The 25000-nt window shown below is 42.6% G+C and overlaps 1 protein-coding gene across 1 annotated transcript in view; it reads left to right on the top strand.

Annotated features, from left to right (window-relative positions):
* LOC123764639 (uncharacterized transmembrane protein DDB_G0289901-like) overlaps positions 1-25000 on the top strand; it is a 33461-nt gene that overhangs the window by 1653 nt on the left and 6808 nt on the right. The window contains exons 2-3 of the mRNA XM_069302452.1: positions 22797-23177; positions 24669-25000. The exon at positions 24669-25000 is cut by the window's right edge and continues 623 nt beyond it. Of these exons, the coding sequence (XP_069158553.1) occupies positions 22797-23177; positions 24669-25000 (713 nt within the window). The remainder of the gene's footprint in view (positions 1-22796; positions 23178-24668) is intronic.

Genomic DNA, 25000 nt, shown 5'->3' with positions numbered 1-25000 from the left:
TTTGTACATGTAGAGGTGAAGAGGTACCCTGGAGTTAGTCAACTGTTGTGGAATGCTTTCTGGGGAGTTGTTAATCACTGGCCTAGGGTTATCTTGCGATGGTTCCCAGGATCAGTGTCCCCGCGGTCTAGTCTGGTGATTAATACCACCAATCAGGCCTGGTTGGTGGTATTAATCACAGCCTAGTTGATCAGGTATCCTTTGGAGGTGTTTGTCAAGTTCTCTCTTGAACACTGTGAGGGGTCGGCCAGTTATGTCCCTTATGTGTAGTGGAAGCGTGTTGAACAGTCTCGGGCCTCTGATGTTGATAAGAGTTCTCTCTCAGAGTACCTGTTGCACCTCTGCTCTTCAACGGGGGTATTCTGCACATCCTGCCATGCCTCCTGGTCTCATGTGATGTTATTTCTGTGTGCAGGTTTGGGACCCAGCCCCTCTACTATTTTCCAAATGTAAATTATGTATCATTATGCTTGCATTCTAGGAAATATATATTTTCAATTTTAAAGCGGTCCCAATAATTTAGAGTTTTATGGAGTGGATTCTAGCAGTAAAGGAACTCTGCACTTACTCCAGGTCAGCAATATCGACGGCTCTCAAAGGCTCTTAGAGTGCAACAAAACTCCACTCTAGAGAGCACTTGTGTCTTGAAAAGTATCATCATTCGTATAGCGTCTCTTGTTTGAAAGGTTCTGGTTATCCAACCTGTCAAGTACCAGCTGTGACAGCTGCTTAATTGTGTTCTGTTGAAGTCAGGTCTTCGGACATAATCAAATTTTGTGTATTGATTTTCATTCTGTGATGTGATTTGACTGAGCTTTATATGTGGTTTCTGTTATATTTTCGTATTTTTCCACAGCGCAGGAGCTGTAACTCACCTTCATTAAACATCTGATCAACAGGATTCTTGTATCCGACAATTTGAAACTATAAATACTGTATATTATAGGCGACATAAACATTAAAGACAGACATTCCAATGGAGATAACAAGCCTTGAGTAGCAGGTGATCCGACACCGTATTGTAAATTATTAGACAGCTTAGTAAATTGGATTGGTACAGCGACGGCTTCATTTCTTGCAGGTTGGCGTTCGATCTCCCGGTGAGACAAGTGGCTGGGCACCATTCCTTGCTCCGTCCTCATATCCCAGCACCTTAATGTCCTCATATCCCAACACCTTAATGTCCTTATATCCCAGCACCTTAGTACGGACCCAGTACGGACCTCGTGGTGGGAGGGGGTGTCCTCTTGGAAAGGACTTCCTGGAAAGGACCTCCTGCAAGGGAGCATCTGGAAAGGGCCCGCTGGAAGAGGACTCCTGGAAGAGGACTCCTGGAAGAGGACTCCTGGAAGAGGACTCCTGGGAGGGACCTCCTGCAAGGGAGCATCTGGAAGGGGCCCTCTGGAAGAGGACTACTGGAAGGGGACTCCTGGAAGGGGCCCTCTGGAAGGGTACTCCTGGGAGGGACCACAGGGAACAGACCACACACAGTCTCAACAAAACCTCGTTTACGGCCAGGTTTTACAACCTGTAAAACCTGAACTTGTGACAAAGGTTAAAATTATTGCAATCTGGTGACACAGCGTACAAGAGGCGTCTCGGGCACTGAACTGGGGGAGAAAGTGCGTGTGTGTGTGCGTGCACTCAACTATCTGCGCTACCGGGAGTTGAACTTCAGCTCTTGGATCCAAACTCTCAATCCTTTCCTGCTGCGTCGTAGTCCTATCTACATTTGGAACTGTCTATAGAGGCTGCCTCCTCTTCTACCCTTCTTGGGGCCTGCTGTGTGTTCCCAATTACAATACTTGATGTGTTTGGGGCTAATGCGGGTATTGTGTTGCCGCCTGTGTGTAACACTGCGTAGCCAGCCCGCCTACTACACCTGCTACAACGGACAAAAAACGGTGTATTAAAACGCATGAGCCTAACCTAATATAATCGAACCACGCATAGCTGGTTGTGAGACTATGGTTCATAGCACGCTATGATTTGTCCGTTGGGGAACTTTGGCGTCGAAATACGGTGTATCATTTGAGAGAACAGGTTAACTTGAGAGGTTATCTTGAGATGATTTCGGGGCTTAGCGTTCCCGCGGCCCGGTCGTTGGCCAGGCCTCCTTTTTGTTACACACCCCCAGGAAGCAGCCCGTAGCAGCTGTCTAACTCGCAGGTAACTATTTACAGCTAGGTGAACAGCTTGGTGTGGGATCCATGCCAAACAGTTTCATACGCCATCCATATAAAAAAGAGAGAGCAGAACCAGAATCCATTAGACATTTACGCAACCATTTACGAAACCTCTATATCTTTTTCAATCACGACAGCGTTATATACACTTGTTACACAGTTTACGAGCTTGGAAACAAGCCAAGGTTGTTAGTGCTCTAAACTCCCTCGTAGCGCTTCCGACCTCCTATATTGTTAAATACATGTAAACACATCCACCATGACTAAGAAAGATGTACAGGTTCCGTAAGTGTTTGATGAACCCCGGCCCAGGACGCCCACCTCCCTTGCTCAGCTAGACATGTATACGAGTATAAGTATAAGTAAAGCCATAATTAAGTAATGGTTTTAAAGCCACGTTCAGCCTGGCCTGAGGCCAGGTCATTATAAAACGCCCAACCACTAGTGTCCCGCCCGGGATTTGAACCCAGGATCATTGATTATGAGTCGGGAACGAAGCCAATTGTACCAAGAGACCCTACCATGATCGCTGTTGTTAACACCTCACCACTCTTAAGTCATTCCTTTTGTAGCGACACCTGATGCTTCTGTACACCATTAACCACAGGGAAACCGCTCCAAGCAACAGCCTGTTGGACCAAGTAATCCCAAGTCAAGCCAGGCCTCAGGCCGGGCTCGGGGAGTAGAACTCCCTAAACGCACTCTAGGTATGCTAGAGTGAGTTTGGGGACCCCTACTATGAGGGTAGACCCTTCCCTGACGCTCCTCCCCGCTTCTCAAACTTGTGCACTAACCTGACGATGAGTCACAATAACGTGGCTGAAGATCTGACTTGTTAATCATCACACGACTTGATAATGGCCCAGGCCGGAGCGAAACGTCGTCGTCTCACCATCTTCTAATGTGTGGTTTGGTCATCGTGTACATTAGTCTCACGTGGGGTATTGCGTCAAAGACTTTCTGACAGTTCAGGAACATGCAGTCTATCTTGTCTGATCTCTGTCGCCCGATCAATAAATTCTATCAAAGCTGTGAGGCAAGAACTGCCATCTCTGCACCCATGCTGGTATTGTGTTATAAAAGCACTTCTCTTCACTTGTTCTACTAACCTCTCTCTTAAGGACGTTTCCATCAACCTTGCAATGTAGGCCTTGCATGAGCAAGTAGCAACACAAGTCTGAAGTTCAGCCCTCTTGTTTGTTTCCCTTTTTATATATCCGCACTACATTGACTATCTTACAGCTACACTCAGAGATCACAATAGCGTGATGTATCAAATGAACAAATCCACAAGAAATTGGGATACTCTCGGACGTAGACTCGAAACCCTCGTCACGGCCCTTGTGGATTTGTTTATCTTACAGCTTATTCTGGTGCCTCTCTTTCAAGTCATGTTCAAGTATCTTTATATGAGATATGAAAGAAATACATCTCAAAGGGATAGAGTAGCTTAGGCTATTTCTACCCCCAGCCTGCCTCTCTTTGTTTCTGGCAACTTCATGTAAATCAAAGTATCCTGGCCCGTCCAACAGTTCAGCTGCCCTTCTTAGTATACACGGCAAGATCCTGCTTGGTCTCGCAACCTCAGAGGTGCCCAGACCGAGCAAGTGCCTCCTCTTACTTCATCTCCAGTAATCTCAAAGTCGTTCAGTGCTGCTTGCATAGCTTATCACCATCCCCCCGCCCCCCTCTCAGTTCATTCACTTCCCCAGCCGTTAGTGTGACGACATTACCTAGAGGCTCTTGGGGAAATTCTCACATTTCGTTGTCATTCTCGATTCTCTACAAATGGGTCTTTCCCTATCTTCAGTTTCATTGCCGTTATCATTAGTGTTGTCGGCCTAAATTCTTACATAGCCATATTAAGATAAGTCTTTGCTTCATATGTTATGTCGTTTTTTAAATTGATTTTGCTTCTCTTTTCCCTTTGAGGTACTTCATTCCTGGCACTCTCGCGGAAACACACACACACACACACACACACACACACACACACACACACACACACACACACACACACACACACAAATGTGAGCATGAACATAAGCTAACTGACAGACGCGCGTGTCACGACATACCCCACGACACAACCATGAGGGTACTGTGTATTCTAACAATGCAGGTACCAGCGGCACGCCAAGAATCTAGGTTAATACATGTCCTCATAAAACATACTCCCGTTTTTACATACTCCAGTACCTGCCCTGTTGATACGCACTCCCTGGCGTCAGTGGAGCGTCCTAGCAAACTCACCAGTCTGTAGCCCAGCTGAATTTCATACACCGCAAGTGTATCGTGTTTAAGGACCACATTAGTTTAACAGCCATGTGCTTATAAAATATAATATGGAACGCCGACTATACAACGGCCAATAGAGATTACAAGCGTTAATTTTCCTTTCCGTTCTTTGTCCCACGATGCTTAAAACATTTGTACTGTGCCCCACTAGACCTAAAACATCTGTACTCTGTCCCACGATGCTTAAAACATCTATTCTGTGCCCCAAAAGACCTAAAACATCTGTACTGTGTCCCACGATGTTTAGAACATCTGTACTGTGCCCCACGAGGCCTAAAACATCTGTACTGTGCCCCACGAGGCCTAAAACACCTGTACTGTGCCCCATGAGGCCTAAAACACCTGTACTGTGTCCCACGAGGCCTAAAACATCCGTATTCTGTCCCGCGAGTCCTAAAACATCTGTACTGTGTCCCACGATGTTTAGAACATCTGTACTGTGCCCCACGAGGCTTAAAACACCTGTACTGTGCCCCACGAGGCCTAAAACACCTGTACTGTGTCCCACGAGGCCTAACACATTTGTTTCTTGGAGACTTAAGAAGAAAGGCTATTTAAGAAATGGAAACACAGTCATTAAATATAAAAACAAGAAATAATCCTGTTACCTGATAGCCTCACACACCACACAAATGGATCAATAGACCAGCTGAGACAAGCACCAAGAACTGTAATTTAGCAATTAAATTATATAGGTCCACACTCGAACACATGTTCCAATGTATTAATCCCCAACCACTTGGGCTGGACGGTAGAGCGACGCTCTCGCGTCATGCAGGTCGGCGTTCAATCCCCCGACCGTCCAAGTGGTTGGGCCGCATTCCTTCCCCCCGTCCCATCCCTCATCCTTATCCTGACCCCCCTTCCAAGTGCTATATAGTCGCAATGGCTTGGCGCTTTCCCCCTGACAATTCCCTTCCCTTCCACTGTATAAACGAAAATATTACGCTTTCAAAAAGCTTTCCGAGCTAATGTAGAACACCAAAAACACGTCATTATTAATAGGATGACAAAACTCTCGATGAAACTTTAAGGCTACAAGAAGCGTGTTCTCAACACGCGACACCCGAGGCACAGACTAAATATAGCCTGGCGTGTAGCTGTAGCCTATTTCTATAACATCTTGTACAGATCTTGCTGAACACAAACAATATGGTCACAAAAATTATAGCATAAATGCCTCAGTTCTCGAATTAGGTATAATTTATTCCCCACCCCCGAATTTTGCCATTACGAAACTAGAAGAGAAACTTCTGAAACAGCTTTGTATTAAAAATATATACGGTAACTCGCAATAATCCCCTATAGGCAATAAGTTACAATAACGTGGCTGAAGTATGTTGACCAGACCACACACTAGAAGGTGAAAGGGACGACGACGTTTCGGTCCCTCCTGGACCATTCTCAAGTCGATTGTGGATGGTCCAGGACGGACCGAAACGTCGTCGTCCCTTCACCTTCTAGTGTGTGGTCTGGTCAACAATCCCCTAACACTTGAAAAAAAAACGAAATGTTACAATTACCTCCAAACTAGGTTTCAAGATCTACATGTTTCTGATGAGATTAAGATGACATCTTTCCTGGATTGTATTACAGCTCAAGGATCTCCAGTCACGTTCCTGAGTCTTACAGGAACTGAAATTTATTAAAAAAAATGTAATACTCTGTGACAGCTTGTTTTAATATTTGGGAAGGTGGTTGCTTATGCAGCGCTCGCCACCCTTATATAGTGCAGGTCCGCTAATGTAGCATGCCACACAGTAACCTCTACAAATGTGTTGACAATGATTAAAATATAATTAGCTACTTAGTTTTCAAAGCTTTGATGCTGCCATAAAGATGATAACTTGGCGTTTAGTATTAATGACGCGTTGCGAGCTCCGGTATGGGTAAGCATTTTTCATTATATATCTACACCAGGTTGCCATATATGCCTCTTGTACAAACTTACCAGTCAGGCGTCTCTTTATATAGGCCTTGAACAAGGTGATAGGCCGGCCAATTATGCCCCTTATGTGTAGCGGGAGAGTGTTGAAAAATCTTTGCCCTTCATGTTATCGTACTTCATATCAATGGGGCTATTTTATTTCCGTGTGCAAATTTGGACCCAGCCCCTCTAATATTTTCCACGAGTAGATTATTATGTATCTCTCTCGCCTGCGCTCTGGAGAATACAGATTTAGAACTTTTAATCGGTCCCAATAATTTAGATGTTTTATAGAGTGGTTTCTAGCAGTAGAGGATCTTTGCGCGCTCTCAGGGTCATGTTAACTATTACACTCAGGCTTCTCTGTTCAGAAATTAATGATACATCTCCCTACTTTGCCAGTACTGTAATTCCATTTGCGCGCAATTTGTACGCAATAACACCATGATCACATTTGTCGAAAGCATTTGCAAAGTCTGTGTATATTACATCTGGCATTTGCTTGTGGCCAATGGATCCTAAGGCCATGTCATAGTAATTACCTAAGTGAAGTTACAGGATGAGAGCTATGCTCGTGGTGTCCCGTCTCCCCAGCACTCTTTAATAGTGATCTAGCAATTGTAAGAGGCAGAAGCGCCCTGTTCTGAACCCATTTTTTTCCGGGGTTATGTTAATGTCTTCATGTTGATGTTGTGATTCCATGCGATTTGTAATATTACTTCTTAGCACTATCGTAATATTTCTTGAATAAAACGAGACTTGTTACTCACAATTTCAAACACCCATGTCTATGGTAAAATATCACTGCAGTATACAAGAATGAGGTTGTGGATGCAAAAGATGACCTTGTTAATCTTCAGTTGAGAAGACGTGGATGGACAACACATCTATAATTATGTTTCAAGCAGTAAATACTGGTAAGTTCTCAGCAATTTTTTATTAAATACTTGCAGTGATAATAATAAAACTATTAAAATCATGTACTGTTCTCCATGTATTAAAATGCATTACTCTTAAAACCATATCAATCACTAAACAAAATATTGGCTACTTTAAGACAAAATCGCAACTTACAATCCGTTAGCATCCAATCCTTTAGCAACTATTTCAGCAATTCAAATCTGGAAACTCTTGTGGTCTGGTTAACTAGGCTATTAGACGCAGCTGCAAGTAGCCTAACTCCCAGGTACCCAGTTAATAGCAGGTGAACAGAAACATCAGGTGTAATGTCAACCTCGCAGCTTCCAAGACGAAAAATATTTTCGTATTTGTCGATAGCCGAAGAGCACGTGATTCACTAAACAGTGGAAATCCAATCTTCACGTCCATAGTTGAGGATAGTAAGAAAAAGTTTGAGATAAACCTGAAAGGACACAACGTGAAAGTCATGTGGATTCCATCTCATGTTGGAATAGTGCTCAACGAGGTGGCCGATGAACTGGACAAATAATTCCCCACAAGACCACAGGAGTTGATATGTACTGATTGCGTTTCAACTATGAAACACATACAAAGCAAAAATGAGACATGTGCAGGCTCAGGCGTAAGTGGCGGGAAGCTGTCTGAATGTCTATTAGTAACCTCCATATTATTATTTATGTCTATGTATCTGTACTTAGTTATAGAACTATCTGTATATTCGTTTGGTATAATATTGCATGTGTACAAGAAGAAATAATTCTTCCAGTATGTAATGCATGCAAATAAATGTACTGTGTATGTTTATCACCCAGAATAATTAACAAATATGTTGTTTGTGTGTAAATACATATATGAACACGTTGTACTGAACAGGCTGAGCTACCTCATCCCTTTGTGTGGATTTATACCTCAATACATCTATTTCAGCTTCAGCTCCCAAATACCTATTATTTTAGATACATACGTGAACAAAGACGTCAAATATAGCTCAAGCTGTAACGGCTTCAGACGTATCCAAACCAAGAGCTTTTACGTCTATTTCGTAACGAATGTATAGAATGTAAGTTTAGATTTGATAAACAAGTCAGTACTGAACGTTGTCAATGTTTTATAACATTGTCTGTAACCAACCTCGCTAAACCACTAGGAACGCCCTTGAAAACATAAATCACTAATCTGTTCAGTACAACGTCAGACAAAGTCAGACAATGTTTTCATTCCAACGTAACGAAAACCAGGAACCAGCTGTATTCTCACGGCATCCCATATAAACATCGACCAGATACAGATAATATGGCACAATAACGGAACTGAAAATAAATAACCCAACCCGCATATATGTAAATAAGGTCACGAGGTTTCGGCCCGTGCTGGACCCTTATGTAAGTCGCATATCAACTGCGACACGATAAGGGGGTTCAAGGACGGTCGAAACCTCGTCGCTTTCCTTTACATGTTGGGTTCGGCTATTTATCAACTATATATGTACGTTGTGAACAAAAGTAAAAGCAAACATAATACATTACCCCCCTTTTTTTCCCTCTGGAATGTGCCGTTATCGAATCGCAGACAACAACGAAATAATTATCTAATTAATAGCCCTGCAACTGGTGTTAAATATAGAATCTAGCAACTGCGCTCGCTCCTAGTGTAAAGCTCCTTTTAATTAGTTTATTAAAGACCGCCCCACCATACCCACCTGTGAGTAAGGTCGCAGAAATGGTAGTTATGTAACGGGCTCAGGTACTGGACCACGAATGATCTTCAAGCTAATTTGCATATCGTGCACCTCGCACTCAACCCATAGTTTGACGGTGTGAACTACCTACAGCAAGAAAACTTGACTTACACGGCTGACATGTCCGGTAGTAACTGTAAAGTCCTTGGGCCAGATTCACGAAAGCACTTACGCAAGCACTTACGAACCTGTACATCTTTTCTCAATCTTTGGCGGCTTTGTTTCCAATTATTAAACAGTTAATAAGCTCCAAAGCACCAGGAGGCTGTTTATAACAATAACAACAGTTGATTCGGAAGTTTTCATGCTTGTAAACTGTTCAATAAATGTAACCAAAGCCGTCAAAGATTGAGGATAGATGTACACGTTCGTAAGTGCCTGCGTAAGTGCTTTCGTGAATCTGGCCCCTTGACCACAAGCGTTCCTTCCTCCACTAAATCCCCAGACTATAAATTATCAGAATTTGCGCGTCCCTCACAACATTTTTGTGAGGTTGTGTGGGTCAGACAAGTAGTGACCAAACCCTAGGAGGACGGGCTGAGGTTAGGATAAGGGCACTTTTAACCGTTTCTTAACGTTGGGAAACCTAACGAGGACGGACTGTAACCAACCTCGCTAAACCACTGGAACTACAGACTAGGAACTAGGAATTAGAACTAGGAATAGACTAGAAACTACAGAACCCTTGAAAACATAAACCACTAATAAATTATGTTTAATATCTAGTTCGAATGACTTTGGGCATTATCACTTTCAAGTTACAATAATAAATAATTTATTCTAAGCTGTAATAAATAAGCTTAAAACTTTACATAGTACAAACACTTGATTATTGACGATCTCTAGCCTTATTAACTTATTACCATAAGCACATAATTGCATTAACGCCTTCGGTTACAAAGAATACTGTAGACTACTGTACTGGACTGTAAACCTCTCCGTGTAGTAAAAAAAAAAAATAAACCTAAATACCGCCGCCAAAAAAATTATGTATTCAATATTACATAATGGCCATTGTCTTTTTTGTTACAGTGCATATTTAATAATTATAACTATTAGAGTTAGGCCATATTGCCGCATTCTTACATAATTGGATAATTATAATTAAAATTATTGTGAACTAGATCATCATTACATGAAGTATAATTATAATGATCGGTCTCGGGCTATCATTATAATGTTTTTCTTGATAGAAATTAATAATGATCTTGAAATTTCTACAAGCTAAATCATTATATCAAATATAATTAATAAAATCAATGCTAGGCTGTTAATATGACAAGTGCTCGACAATTACTATTTCTTTGTTTTTGTTTTTTTTCATTTCTGTGTAAACTAAAAAGTTAATTATAAATACAACTACGCCTTTATTAAAGATGTTGAATGGTGCATTTAGTTCGTAAATTCAAGGACCCACTTTTACAGCCTCACCTATAAGATAACATGAGGTTACAGACGAGAGCTTCTTACATCAAGATTGAAATCTGTCCAAACGGCGTCTTTTCTTCCGAAACGTTATTCTAATCTTCTTTTCAATTACATAATAATCAAGATATGACTTACGGTACAGAAATTTATCAAAAAAGCGTAATTGCATTTTTTTTAAATTAAAGAAATGTAAAGAATAACATTCTTTAACTCCTTCGCTCTCTAAGGACACATACACAGGTACGCAAGTAATGGTTAATGAAATATATAATGATTTTCGGGACAAACTAGAATCGGTGTTGAGAGATTTGAACGCTTTAGTACGGTAAAAAAAAATAATTTATATATATATATATATATATATATATATATATATATATATATATATATATATATATATGTGTGTATATATATATGTATATATAAAAAAGTTTGTGAGGGTACCACCTCTGGTGCCAGTGTGGGGACCCATAGCCTCGGAGAAGAAAATAAAAAGTATTCAGAGGAGACCTTGTGGTTTCTCACTGAACACTAATATTATCTTCTCCTACCACCCCCATTCTTTTGTATGTACACATATATATTTACTTTATTTGAACTTTGTTACAAAAAAGGAGTTACATATGGGTTACAAAGATGGTTATCATAGGTTTTCGAGTTCCTCCAGCTCCTCAGATGCCGGGCAGGAACCCTGGATGCAGTGCGCATTTCCCCTCTGTATCGCCACACTGAGGCGCTGGAAAAGAAAGCTTGCAGCTCTTGGGTCCCTTGTTGTTTCAATGAGCCTAGAACCCAGTTCCTTCAAAAAACTGGTAGCACTTTTATCCCAGGCGCCGAGTGTCTCAGAAGCAATGGGGACAAAATTGTAGTGGTGATCCAGTTCTCTATACTTACGGGATTTGGCTGCTTCCCTGTGGGTGGCAGCGCCACCTGGTTGTGCAACACTGAGGTTAATGTAGGTGTTAGCCAGGGTTGATACGCACGTGTAGTCCCATACCAACTGCTTGCCATTCTTCCAGGGGTTCACTGTGATACCATCCGGGCGACCAATAAGAGCATCAGAGTTACGGGGCGTTAGGTAACGGGGCTCTCTTTCAGCTGGGCATCCAGCTGTGGTGAGGCTCCTCTTGATGATGTCGTTAACTATGTCAACTATGTTAACTGTATATATATATATATATATATATATATATATATATATAATTCTAACACGAATTTTCTCAATATTTCTTATTTTTACTGTCGAGGGTAATTGAAAAATCAATTCTCAAAAAATCATTTTTATTTCTAGTATTTTTCCATTGATTATTCAATTACCATCGACAGTAAAAAGAAACATAAGAAATATTGAGAAAATTCGTGTTAGAATTATTAATCTTACTTTTTCGGTCATATTTAACATGTTTACAAGAAAGACTGCTACCAAAATATACTAATATATATTGTATTATATGCCTGGCCAGATTATATGAAGCCAGAGGAAACTCTGGTGGAGGTCCGTAGCGATTCATGCATATCCGGTGCATATATATATATATATATATATATATATATATATATATATATATATATATATATATATATATATATATATATATATATATATATATATATATATATGAGACTCTATGTCTCAGAATATAGAATATGAGACATATATATATGTCTCATATTCAATGAGACATATATATGTCTCATTGAATATGACAGCATATTCTGTATTACTATCTTCTGGTTTAGGGCTTCTATCCCTCTAACTATTATTCTTGCATCAGGGTTTAGTTGAAAGAAGAGTTCTCCAAGAGTCATGTTCGTTTTTCAAGGTGAAGAAAAAAGTGAATTACTATAGAATGTATTCCACTTATTATACAATTGCACAACGTTTCGAACCTACATGGTTCATTCTCAAGTGATAAAAAATTACAGATCTCGTTAGATTTATAAAAGTACGGGGTCAGGTGAAAAAAGAAGTAGAATAAAGGTAAAGCAAGGGGATTTTTTATTACAAATCAACTATGCCCAGTGAACATAAAAAGAAGAAAGAATAATGAAAGAAATAATTCGTAAAGGAGTAAAAAGCACTATTCCTAACCAAAACATAGACCTGATCATATTCTATAAAACAAAGAAGACTACCGATCTCCTCATTAAAAACAGCCCGAAGCCGACGGAGAACTCTTTACAGCAGTCAAGCGTTGTATACATGTACACCTGCCTCCACGAAGGATGTAACCTTCAATCTAAGTACATAGGAATGACGTCGACCAAGCTGACGAGGCGTTTGACCTGTCATCTTCAATCCGGGGCCCCCAGGAATCACATGAGACAAGCCCATGACATCACCCTAACAAGAGAAATGCTGAATAAAAACACTTGTATAATAGACAAAACCCAAGATGTAAGAAGATTACAAATTCTTGAAGCAATTCACATAAGAATATAACAACCTACCATGAACACCCAAATTACGGAACTATTTACTCTACCCACCATGAGAGTAAGAACAAGACCGGAACATAACGATGCCAACACAGAAGACACTGCTCAACATAATAGGCCTATTACACCTGATTAATCATTATATGTGCTTCGTCCCCTATTATCCCCTATTTATCCCCCTATTTATTCCTCTATTTATCCCCTTGCCTTTCCTTTATTCTACTTGTTTTCTCACCTGACCCCGAACTGGTATAAATCTAACGAGATCTGTAATTTCTTATCACTTGAGAATGAACCATGTAGGTTCGAAACGTAGTGCAATTGTATAATAAGTGTAATACATTCTATAGTAATTCACTTTTTTCTTCACCTTGAAAAACGAACAAGACTTTTGGAGAACTCCTCTTTCAACTAAACCCTGATGCAAGAATAATAGTTAAGAGGGATAGAAGCCCTAAACCAGAAGATAGTAAATACAGAATGAATCAAGCTGCCGTCCAGTTGGGTGGGTGTGTAGCAGGATTAGTAACTGTATAACTCACCGCAGATGTAAACTGCCTGTATAGACTGGTGTAGACCACTTCTTGAGTCACTTGTCACATAAAAAAAGACTATTGATATATGCACAAGCATTTGTCTAAAAGAAAAAGAAAATTGTGTAACTAGCTTCACAAAATTGTTACTAGTTTTGCCAAACGAACTGCAGAGCGAAGTTCCTGGGGCCAGATTCACGAAAGCACTTACGCAAGCATTTACGAACCTGTACATCTTTCCTCACTCTTTGACGGCTTTGATTACATTTATTAAACAGTTTACAAGCATGAAACTTCCCATTCAACTGTTGTTATTGTTATAAACAGCCTCCTGGTGCTTCCGAGCTCATTAATTGTTTAATAATTGGAAACAAAGCCGTCAAAGATTGAGAAAAGATGCACAGGTTCGTAAGTGTTTGCGTAAGTGCTTTCGTGAATCTGGCTCCTGAACCCCATGGCTCTGTAACCCTTCCCACCACCGTCCACGGGATGGGTATGGGGTGCATAATAAATGACTAAACTAACGCTTAAACTTAATGAAACATTCTATGACGTTATGACAAAAAAAGGCGATATCAAAAATTATCTCGCGTCACTGATAAGTGAGTCTTCTGACGATAGTTCATATCTGCATCAAGCTTGGTGGAACATGTAGTGGGTCCTGTAGCGCAGTGGAGGAGAGAAGATGAGATGTTTCAGTAAGTTTCCTTATACCTCATGCTTCTGTTCACCAAGCAGTAAATAGGTACCGAGAGTTAGGCGCCTGTTGCCATGTGCATCCTGGGAAAAGGTTATCATTGGGCTCAGCAGAAGAGGCTTCCTATTCCCAACAACGGGGAGACCAATCAGCTACAAAGTTTCAAGAACAACCATAATCTTATAATCATATAACTATCAGTCTTAAAGACATTAGCTAAATGTTCTTCAATCTATTAACCTAATGAATTAACACATTTTCGCAAAACCAAAAAATATACAGTTAAACTGATATTTAAGAGTGTATTTTGTACCCCGTACGAAGATACTACCGTAGGCTATATACACCAGGACGAAAATATATGTACTGTACCGTCCTGCAACAATGCACAGAGTTGGCGATATGTCTATACAAGAAAAAGAGCATCAACATTAAAACGATCACACACGACTGGTGTGAAGATTTCGTTGCACATTGGGTTATCAAGTGTGCCTAAAAACCGACCGAACCTGTTTGGTTTGAATGAATCCACGTTAACATCGCTGGTGATGTGTCATTAATTCACAGTCAACGATTTGTCACAAGAAATAACTGGGTATAATTTGCAATCTGAGTTATGTGGATGTTTAATATGATAAGGGTTTTGTTATTGTTCATTACAACGTAGAAAAGCCTCGAGAGAACGCAGTCGACACAGCTGGTACAGATATCACGTCAAAAACAGATGTGACGGTACCACAGTCTATCTGGACATAACGTAGCTGTACCACTGTCTGTTTGGACGTAATGTGGCTGTACCAGTCAATTAAGACGTAATGTGGCTGTACCACAGTCTGTCTGAACGTGATGGCCAGACATATTCAGCACAAGATCAAAAACCAACTCAATGGACGTTAAGAAATTCAACTCACTCCCGCCATGGGTTTTAGGAAACTGAGTTTAGTGTGATCAAGTACACGACATTTTTATCCAGCCTCAAAATCTTACCTAACCCTGTAACCTCGGTCGACACTCGCATCAAGAACACTATCGACACTCGTATCTAGAACCCAAATTGATATGCGCTATATGATGAACGAAAATAAATGAACAAAAATATATCACAAGAAAGCTTTTTATCTCAAGAGGGCACAGCGTACAGCATAATATGACAAAACTGGTTAGCTTAGCAACACGACACAGGGTCTAAGTTTTGCATACAAGATTCAGGCCACTGAACCTGGCATGGGTACAAAGCCATTTATTTCAGAAATATATATTTTTTTTCTGCGCGAGCACTGGAATAGTGATGTATCGGTGCGATTAATGAATAAAAATACTGAAAATGCAATTCAGTTTTTCATATGATAAATCGTACGCCTAACGTGTCTGGATGACGTATTAGAAAATGTGTAATATACATATTATATATATATATATATATATATATATATATATATATATATATATATATATATATATATATATATATATATATATATATATATACTATGAATATATTTATAATCGGTGTGATTAACGAACAAAATATTAACATTGATATATTTTTTTTCGGACTATGAATAATACTTAAATCAGTTTGTGTTGACATACGAGACATTCAACACAGCTGACAGCTTCACAAAATATTCTAGCCCCCCGCCCCTCCCTCTTCTAATGAATATGTGGATAAATACACGGTTTAAACTACCTGTACATTCCGAGGTGTGTGGTGAAGCCCCCTTGGACCAGGTCCTGGCAAAGAGCCATCTGGACTGTCAGGTGGGAGAAACCACCTGTCAACCCACGAAACCACCTCCTCCATGTCCTAACGAGACGTCTCGCTCCGCACCTGCTAACTATTCACGCGGAAAAGCAAGCGAGTGTGTGTGAGGCGAGGAGAGAGTACTTGTTAAAGGTCTTTCTACTGCTGAGAACTAGTGTGGAGAGACACACTCACACACACACACACGCGTTCAACTTACCCTTTCAAAGCGACGTCTAGCTGGCGGAGTGAAGCTCCAGCTGCCGGTGGGCATCGTGTACAATCCTTATGTGTATCCCGGGGTAAAATGACCTTCCATCACTTCCTACCGACGCAGGTAATAGAGATAAAAGAGGAGCGCAGGCAACATGCCCTCACCACTCGCCACTGATGCCGTCACCACTGTGGCTCCTCTCACCGCCCCCCCGCGCCATCTATGGAGAGTTGCGCACACTACACGCTCCACCACACACCTTTATCTCCTCTCTTAACCCTTCCTCTCGCCTCTCTTCTATCTTACTCCATGACACACCTTCGTCTATGGTCACTCAACTAAAAGGAGTGAATCTATGTTTGCTAAGAAGTTTTAAATATATCTACTAGGGGGCGCGAAATTGTATTGTTTACAAACGTTATGAATGAGGTTTACCTGTATAGAAAATGGATGCACTTATTGAGAAAATGTCTCGATGGGAAACTATAGAAAAACAAAGCTTGCTCAAGATTATTAAATTTAATTAATTAATTATTAATTGTTTGTGTTCGGGGACAGGCAGTCAGAGTGTATTTATACACGTTAAGCTTATATCGAGGTCCCTCAAGGTCGAATTACTGAACTACCAAAGGATGTAAACCCACAACAAACTGACTAACTGTTGGGTACCTACTTACTGCTAGGTGAACAGGTCATTAGGTCATAGGAAATGCGCTCAACCATTTCTGTCCAGCCCGGGATTCGAACCCGGGATTCCAGACTATGAGTCAAGAACGAACCCGGCTGTGAAAGGGGAAACTGTATATATATATATATATATATATATATATATATATATATATATATATATATATATATATATATATATATATATATATATATATATATATATAATGCACATTACCAAAGGCCACATTAGCAGTACAGTCGTGCAGTAGATTGGTGAAGAAAGGAACCCAGGAGCTAAGATCCACCAGTCGCTGAAAGTTGCACAAGTGGGAGCTGCGGTAAAAAAAAAAAAAAACATTCTAAGGAATAGTCAAAAGAACTTTTGACTTTAAGAAAGATAAAGTAATTATTCAAGTGTACAAGTCTCGGGCGCGTCCCCATCTGGACTATTTTCCAACCCGTTCTCGCACTTGCTTATAGTCAATATTGGCTTTTTTAATAAGTGCATATGTGACATACTAATTGATTGTGAATATTTTAGTATACCTTGAAAATCTTCATAGAAAACACTGACCTCACCTAACCTTCTTAGTATGGTTGATCATGCCTTCTTAGTATGTTAAGATAAGCACCTTTTCGAAGGTAAGGTCTCCAGGCTTGGAGACCTTACCTTCCCAAGGACATATCTACCTTGGAGAAAGTTCAACGGAAGGTAACAAAACTCATCAGAGAACTAAGTTGACCTTCACACCAGGAACAGCGGAGGGCGAGAGGTCTTGCGACACTGCAAACCAGGCAAGACAGGTCTGATCTTATCGAGACCTTTAAATTACTCAACAAGTTGGAGGATATTAATCCAGATCACATCTTTAAAAGGTCAAATGTAACGCCCACAAGAGGGCAACGGCTTCAACAAGCCACAATGTAGGACAGAAAACAGGAAATGTTGTTTTCACCCATGGAACCCCCTACCCATAATACCAAGACATCAATTGTTTTCACCCATGGAACCCCCTACCCATAATACCAAGACATCAATTGTTTTCACCCATGGAACCCCCTACCCATAATACCAAGACATCAATTGTTTTCACCCATGGAAACCCCTACCCATAATACCAAGACATCAATTGTTTTCACCCATGGAAACCCCTACCCATAATACCAAGACATCAATTGTTTTCACCCATGGAAACCCCTACCCATAATACCAAGACATCAATTCAAAATCTACTTAGACAAAATACTTAATGCACAATGGGGAAGAGCTTTGACAAGCCACCGGCTTCCTGTTCCTATGGAGACCACTAGAAAGATGGTGACCCTTCACGTAAATATATGTAAATCTATTTTTTTCCAACAATTATTTTTAAGATACGCCATTATAAATATTACCATCGGAATGCGTTACCCGCCAATCACACACCGAAAGTACGACGTTGGTACAACGTTCGAACAAGTTTTAACACTTCCTAACCAGTTATAACAACCAATATAGCAAGTTGTAACAACGTTCTAATACGTCATAAACACGTTAAACCAAGATGTAACAACTTTATTACAAGTTGTAACAAGCGGAAAATAGAGACAGTTTCGGTTTGTGTTTCCAGGGTAAAGTGTAAAGAATTCGTTGCCACTCCGTTATATGCCAATATAGCGAGTAGTTCACATGTTCTGGCTATAATGTCAGATATCAGAAGCACACACAGTAACTTTAAGATTAGAATAAGTGAGCATTAATTTTTTTTCATTTAGACACCTTTGCTTGCTTTAAGCCATCCCACTCTACTAAGATCGCGGCCTCTAGAACTAAATTATAGGATGGCGTCACGAGATTTTAAAATTATGGCTAATCTGCAAATTAAATTCATTTGAGGATTTTGGAAACTTCGTATATATAGTTAAACTAACTTCAACTGGATTAAAGTATTTCTTTGTTTCTGATAAAGTGACTTATTTAATTATTTTTGTCCTTGTTTGGCTTTCTTTCACTTTGTTCCCGGTTCTTAATCGTTGTCCAGTTGTCTTGTTTACTTGTCTTAGTGAGGTGTTGGGCTTAAAGGCGATCAACTCCACCAAGTTATTACAGTCACCATAACACCTTACTGACCAACCTGTAAGTAAACTAATATCTGAATGAGCATTCATTTAGGCCCCTTAACTCGACGTTTGGTTCATCCCACAGCGCCATTTCTGCTTACCCAAAATGGCCCACTAGATGTTCAGTTCTCCCACCTGCTCACCTCACCAATGAAAACTGAGTTACCAAGGTGGTTGATCAATCAGACTGTCGCTTAACTGTAACACTGAGATCATTCCTATGAGTAGTGAGCATCCTGGTTCAAAGCCTCTATCATCTCCGGTTGAGACGAAGATCAATTTTGCTGCATAAACATTAACCGACACATGCTGCATAAACATTAACCGACACATGCTGCATAAACATTAACCGACACATGCTGCATAAACATTAACCGACACATGCTGCATAAACATTAACCGACACATGCTGCATAAACATTAACCGACACATGCTGCATAAACATTAACCGACACATGCTGCATAAACATTAACCGACACAAGAACTTCTTTTACCAAACTGAGTCGACCCGCTTAATGTGCCAAGACTCTGATCACCAGAGACCCAGAGGCACTTCAAGATGCTACACGACCAAACAGCTTGATTGATGCTGCTATTCCCCAAAGCTGGTCTGAAAACGAGACGCGGTTCTTAGACCTGGTTCAGTTCAGCTTAATGGCCTTAATTAACTCTAAATTCGCTGTTAGTTTGACAACAGAAGCCCACGTGTATGTAAGACCACGATGTCTTTGCAGTGAACTGTGTTAACAGAACATAATAACATAGGAATATACGACATTGCAGATGGCCTATTGGCCCATACGAGGCAGCTAGTATTTATATCCACCCAAACTCATTCATATATATATGTCCAACCTACGTTTGAAACAACCCAGCGATGACACGTATATTATGTAACTTTATAATTGATTCCATAAATCTCTAACCCTATTCCAAATAACTAGTATTTACCCAGGTCTTTTCTGAATCTATATTTACCCAATTTGTAGGCCTGACTGAGGCTCGGGCAGGCGACAGTTAGGCAGTCGCATGCCGGAGGAATTAGGCAATTTTTATCCAATTTCCGCGCTGGTAGTTGGGCAAGAATTGCGAGCACGTTCATCTGTCTTTTGTAGAAGTGAAACAAGTTGCAGGTGTGCACTCACGCACTCACACTCACACGCACATTCAGACACAAAACCACACTGGAAAACATCATCAGGACATGCGAAAGTCAGTGGATATTAGGATAATTTTTTCGGAGGTAAACAAGGAACTCGCCTCCCAGCACCTTGTCCTCATATGCCAGCTCCTTGTCCTGATATCCCAGCTCCTTTTCCTCATATCCCAGCTCCTTGTCCTGAGATCCCAGCTCCTTGTCCTGATATCCCAGCTCCTTTTCCTCATATCCCAGCTCCTTGTCCTGATATCCCAGCTCCTTGTCCTGATATCCCAGCTCCTTGTCCTCATATCCCAGCTCCTTGTCCTGATATCCCAGCTCCTTGTCCTCATATCCCAGCTCCTTGTCCTCATATCCCAGCTCCTTGTCCTGATATCCCAGCTCCTTGTCCTCATATCCCAGCGCCTTGTCCTCATATCCCAGCTCCTTGTCCTCATATCCCAGCGCCTTGTCCTCATATCCCAGCTCCTTGTCCTCATATCCCAGCTCCTTGTTCTCGTATCCCAGCTCCTTGTCCTCATATCCCAGCTCCTTGTCTTCATATCCCAGATCCTTGTCCTCATATCCCATCCTATCTACCCTATCAATTCCTCTGGGAATCTTGTATGTGGTGATCATGTCCCCTCTAACTCTTTTGTCTCCCAGTGACGTGAGGTTTAATTCCCGTTGTCTCTCCTCGTAGCTCATATCCCTCAGTTCGGGTACTAGTCTGGTGGCAAACCTTTGAACCTTTTCCAGTTTAGTCTTATGCTTGACTAGATATGGACTCCATGCTGGGGCTGCATACTCCAGGATTGGTCTGACATATGTGGTATACAAAGTTTTTTATTCATATTTTTTTTATTGTGTTGCTGGTTCTGTTCCAGGGGAGTGTGTGGTGATAATCCTGTACCATGCTAAGGACAGTCAATTTCTGGGGCTTTTCCATGCTGGCGAGTCTTTCTGTGCTGTGAGAGTATGCAGGTGTGTGGGGGGTGGGGGTCTTCCCTCATCCTGTGTGTGTGAGAGAGAGAGAGAGAGAGAGAGAGAGAGAGAGAGAGAGAGAGAGAGAGAGAGAGAGAGAGAGAGAGAGAGAGAGAGAGAGAGAGAGAGAGAGCGAGAGAGAGAGAGAGAGAGAGAGAGAGAGAGAGAGAGAGAGAGAGAGAGAGAGAGAGAGAGAGAGAGAGAGAGAGAGAGAGAGAGAGAGAGAGAGAGAAAGAGAGAGCCATGCAGGGCGTGTCAGGCCTGGTCCTCCCTCCCCCACACACACCTACAAGCCAGGAGGCCCCACACACATGCTCTCACACAAAGAGCACACCGGGAGATACTCCACCACTCTCAGGTATATGTGACTCTCTACTGACTCTCCATTACACTCCCTACACCTGATCCAGCGTCTTTAATAGACTCACGTTTCAGTACTATTTTGAACTCCACAAAAGGTTTTTGAAACATAAGATAATATATATATACATTTGTCAACCGATCATTTAAAGATGATAGAACGTTATGCTACCATGGATGACATGTACAAACACGCTTTCAGTTAAGTACGCAAAATAAATTGTACGCAAATAAGTACACATTTTGAACAATTGGAAACCGAAAGGCACAAGAGAAATCAGACTAGCCTTTAGCCTAACATCCTAACCATACTGACTGCATCTACTTCCTCATCACAATCGACTTGAGAATGGTCCAGGACGGACCGAGACGTCGTCGTCCCTTCACCTTCTAGTGTGACGGACCGAGACGTCGTCGTCCCTTCACCTTCTAGTGTGATTACGGGCTCACCATAGCCCGTGCTACTGGAACTTATTGTTCTGAGTAGGGAATCTTAAACAACAACTTCTAGTGTGTGGTCTGGTCAACATACTTTAGCCACGTTATTGTGACTCATCGCCTGCAGCCTAACCATATCTATCCTATCCCTAAAAATAATTAATAGGCCCATCATACGCAATCATAGGCCTAATTTAATACATATAGGCATTATAATAGGCCTTGGAAATGTTAGGGTGGTTGTTGTCTTCTATCTCGGGCTCTCCACGGAATTAATAGTACCAAACATAGACTTTTTCAAAATAATATTGTGTACTTCCATCCAAAGCAACTATAGATACTGTATTCTAATTAAAAAAAAGATGGTGGGCGATCAAAAGATCATATCTAAGCCAATGGCGAAAGGTGACATTGAAGTTAACAATAATTGATGGAAAGGTGAAATATCAGCCAATCAGTGAAGAGCTCGATGCTATAACCTATATATCCGGTCACGTCTTGGGAGCTCAGCCTTCCTCTGCACAAACAGGAAGGAGGAACTGAAGAAGATTCAAGAGAAGACCACCGACCACCCAGAGGCAAGTCGTCGCGACCCTCGACCTCGGACCTGACCAGTTCCCGAGCCTCCCTTCCATAAACCAGATGTAGACTACGACCGTTTGGACTGGACGACCAAATAAACCTCAGCCGGGCCCGAGTGCATGGGGAAAATTGTGTAAGTCCCTGGTTTGTGTCTCGGAGAGGCTGCAGGATCCGTGTGAAGTCATTGGAATTCCCGGTTGCAATTGTTTTACCATGTCGTGGCCTAGTCGACTAAGGCAGCGTCTGGCATTATCCAGGGCATAAGTTCGAACCCTCATCACGGCCCTTGTGGATTTGTTCAAAAGATCACAACTTGTTCACCATAACAGTGAACGGGCTGCTGGAAACAAATGGCATTGCGCCTGTACTGGCACCTGTGACTGATTATGGAGTTGCAGCCACCCAGACCGATGGCCCGCGGCTGACGACGACAACTGCGGACACCCAGACGGACGCTCCACGGACGACGACAAGTGCGGACACCCAGACGGACGCTCCACGGACGACGACAACTGCGGACACCCAGACGGACGCTCCACGGACGACGACAACTGCGGACACCCAGACGGACGCTCCACGGACGACGACAAGTACGGACACACAGACGGACGCTCCACGGACGACGACAAGTACGGACACACAGACGGACGCTCCACGGACGACGACAAGTACGGACACACAGACGGACGCTCCACGGACGACGACAAGTGCGGGCACCCAGACGGACGCTCCACGGACGACAAGTGCGGACACCCAGACGGACGCTCCACGGACGACAAGTGCGGACACCCAGACGGACGCTGACAGCGGTACATAACATAAAGAAAGCAGGAATACTGGCGACACAGGACGAAGAGGACTACGCATCTTCAGACGAGCACGTGGACGACGAGGATCAGTCCGGCGTGGATGAGTATGGCTCCCAAGATACAGTCTCGACGCCTCACCGGGTGGGTACGTACGCCCATGGTCGAGGGTCACTCCGGCGTGGATGAGTATGGCTCCCAAGATACAGTCTCGACGCCTCACCGGGTGGGTACGTACGCCCATGGTCGAGGATCACTCCGGCGTGGATGAGTATGGCTCCCAAGATACAGTCTCGACGCCTCACCGGGTGGGTACGTACGCCCATGGTCGAGGGTCACTCCGGCGAAGATGAGTATGGCTCCCAAGATACAGTCTCGACGCCTCACCGGGTGGGTACGTACGCCCATGGTCGAGGGTCACGACGGACCTGGCATTGTGGACACAACCACAGGTCGATACTCCGCTTTCAGAAATGGCCAGACGATCACCCTCGACTTACCGCGGAGTATCGTCGAGGGTCTCCCACGATACCCTACACTGTCGCCTGTGGACACCCAGGTACACACACCAAGCCACAACAAGTACCCGAAGAACAGGAAAAAATAGAGCCCTGTGGGGCCCCTGAGATAGTGATACTGTAGTGAACTATTAAACAAGGACTTCTGGCTGCTGCTTGGCCCTTTTGTCACTCCTCATTCCTAGTGCTTTGTGCAGTGAGCTTGACCCTGCTCTGCAGGCGATGAGTCACAATAACGTGGCTAAAGTAAGTTGACCAGACCACACACTAGAAGGTGAAGGGACGATAACGTTTCGGTCCGTCCTGGACCATTCTCAAGTCGATTGTGAATCAAGTCACAATCGACTTGAGAATGGTCCAGGACGGACCGAAACGTCGTCGTCCCTTCACCTTCTAGTGTGTGGTCTGGTCAAATGACCCTGTTCTCTATCCAAAAATCTTCGCCCTTGCTGGGTTGAGCCCGGGCTCTACTCTCTGCGACGCCGAAGCTTCCTCTCCAGACTATCCTTGATTGATTGATTGATGAAGATTAAGCCACCCAAAAGGTGGCACGGGCATGAATAGCCCGTAAGTGGAGACTATCCTTCTGACTCTCCCACTTTCCAGACCCCATTCATCCCCAGATCTACAGTACCAGCTACTGGGACTGGTAATGGCTTCAAACAGCCTCCACTTACGGGCTATTCATGCCCGTGCCACCTCTGGCACAGGCAGAGGTGGGGGAGTGGCTTGATCTTCATCAATCGGGAGCTCAGTTGACGGCCAGCCGTGATCAGGAGCGGCCGCGCTCAAAATGACCAGACACGTACGAACCCAAACAACCCGCCTAACCTACCAGTACATAGAAAACGTGGATATGGGTGACACACTATGTGTCATAGTACTTTCTATTTTGTACGTTGGAGACCATGACCTTCACAATGAGACGTTTTAGTTGAGAGATCAGGTCAGCAGAGTACCTGAGTGGCTCCCTGAGTGGCTCCCTGAGTGGCTCCCTGAGTGGCTCCCTGAGTGGCTCCCTGAGTGGCTCCCTGAGTGGCTCCCTGAGTGGCTTCCTGAGTGGCTCCCTGAGTGACTTATTGAGTGGCTCCCTGAGTGGCTCCCTGATTGGCTCCCTGAGTGGCTCCCTGAGTGGCTCCTTGAGTGGCTCCCTGAGTGGCTCCTTGAGTGGCTCCTTGAGTTGCTCCCTGAGTGGCTCCCTGAGTGGCTCCCTGATTGGCTCCCTGAGTGGCTCCCTGAGTGACTCCCTGAGTGGCTCCCTGATTGGCTCCCTGAGTG

This window comes from Procambarus clarkii, chromosome 48, assembly GCF_040958095.1.
Source record: "Procambarus clarkii isolate CNS0578487 chromosome 48, FALCON_Pclarkii_2.0, whole genome shotgun sequence".
Taxonomy (NCBI): domain Eukaryota; kingdom Metazoa; phylum Arthropoda; class Malacostraca; order Decapoda; family Cambaridae; genus Procambarus; species Procambarus clarkii.
Note: the sequence above shows the minus strand (reverse complement) of the source record. Positions and strands in the feature narration are given on the sequence as shown.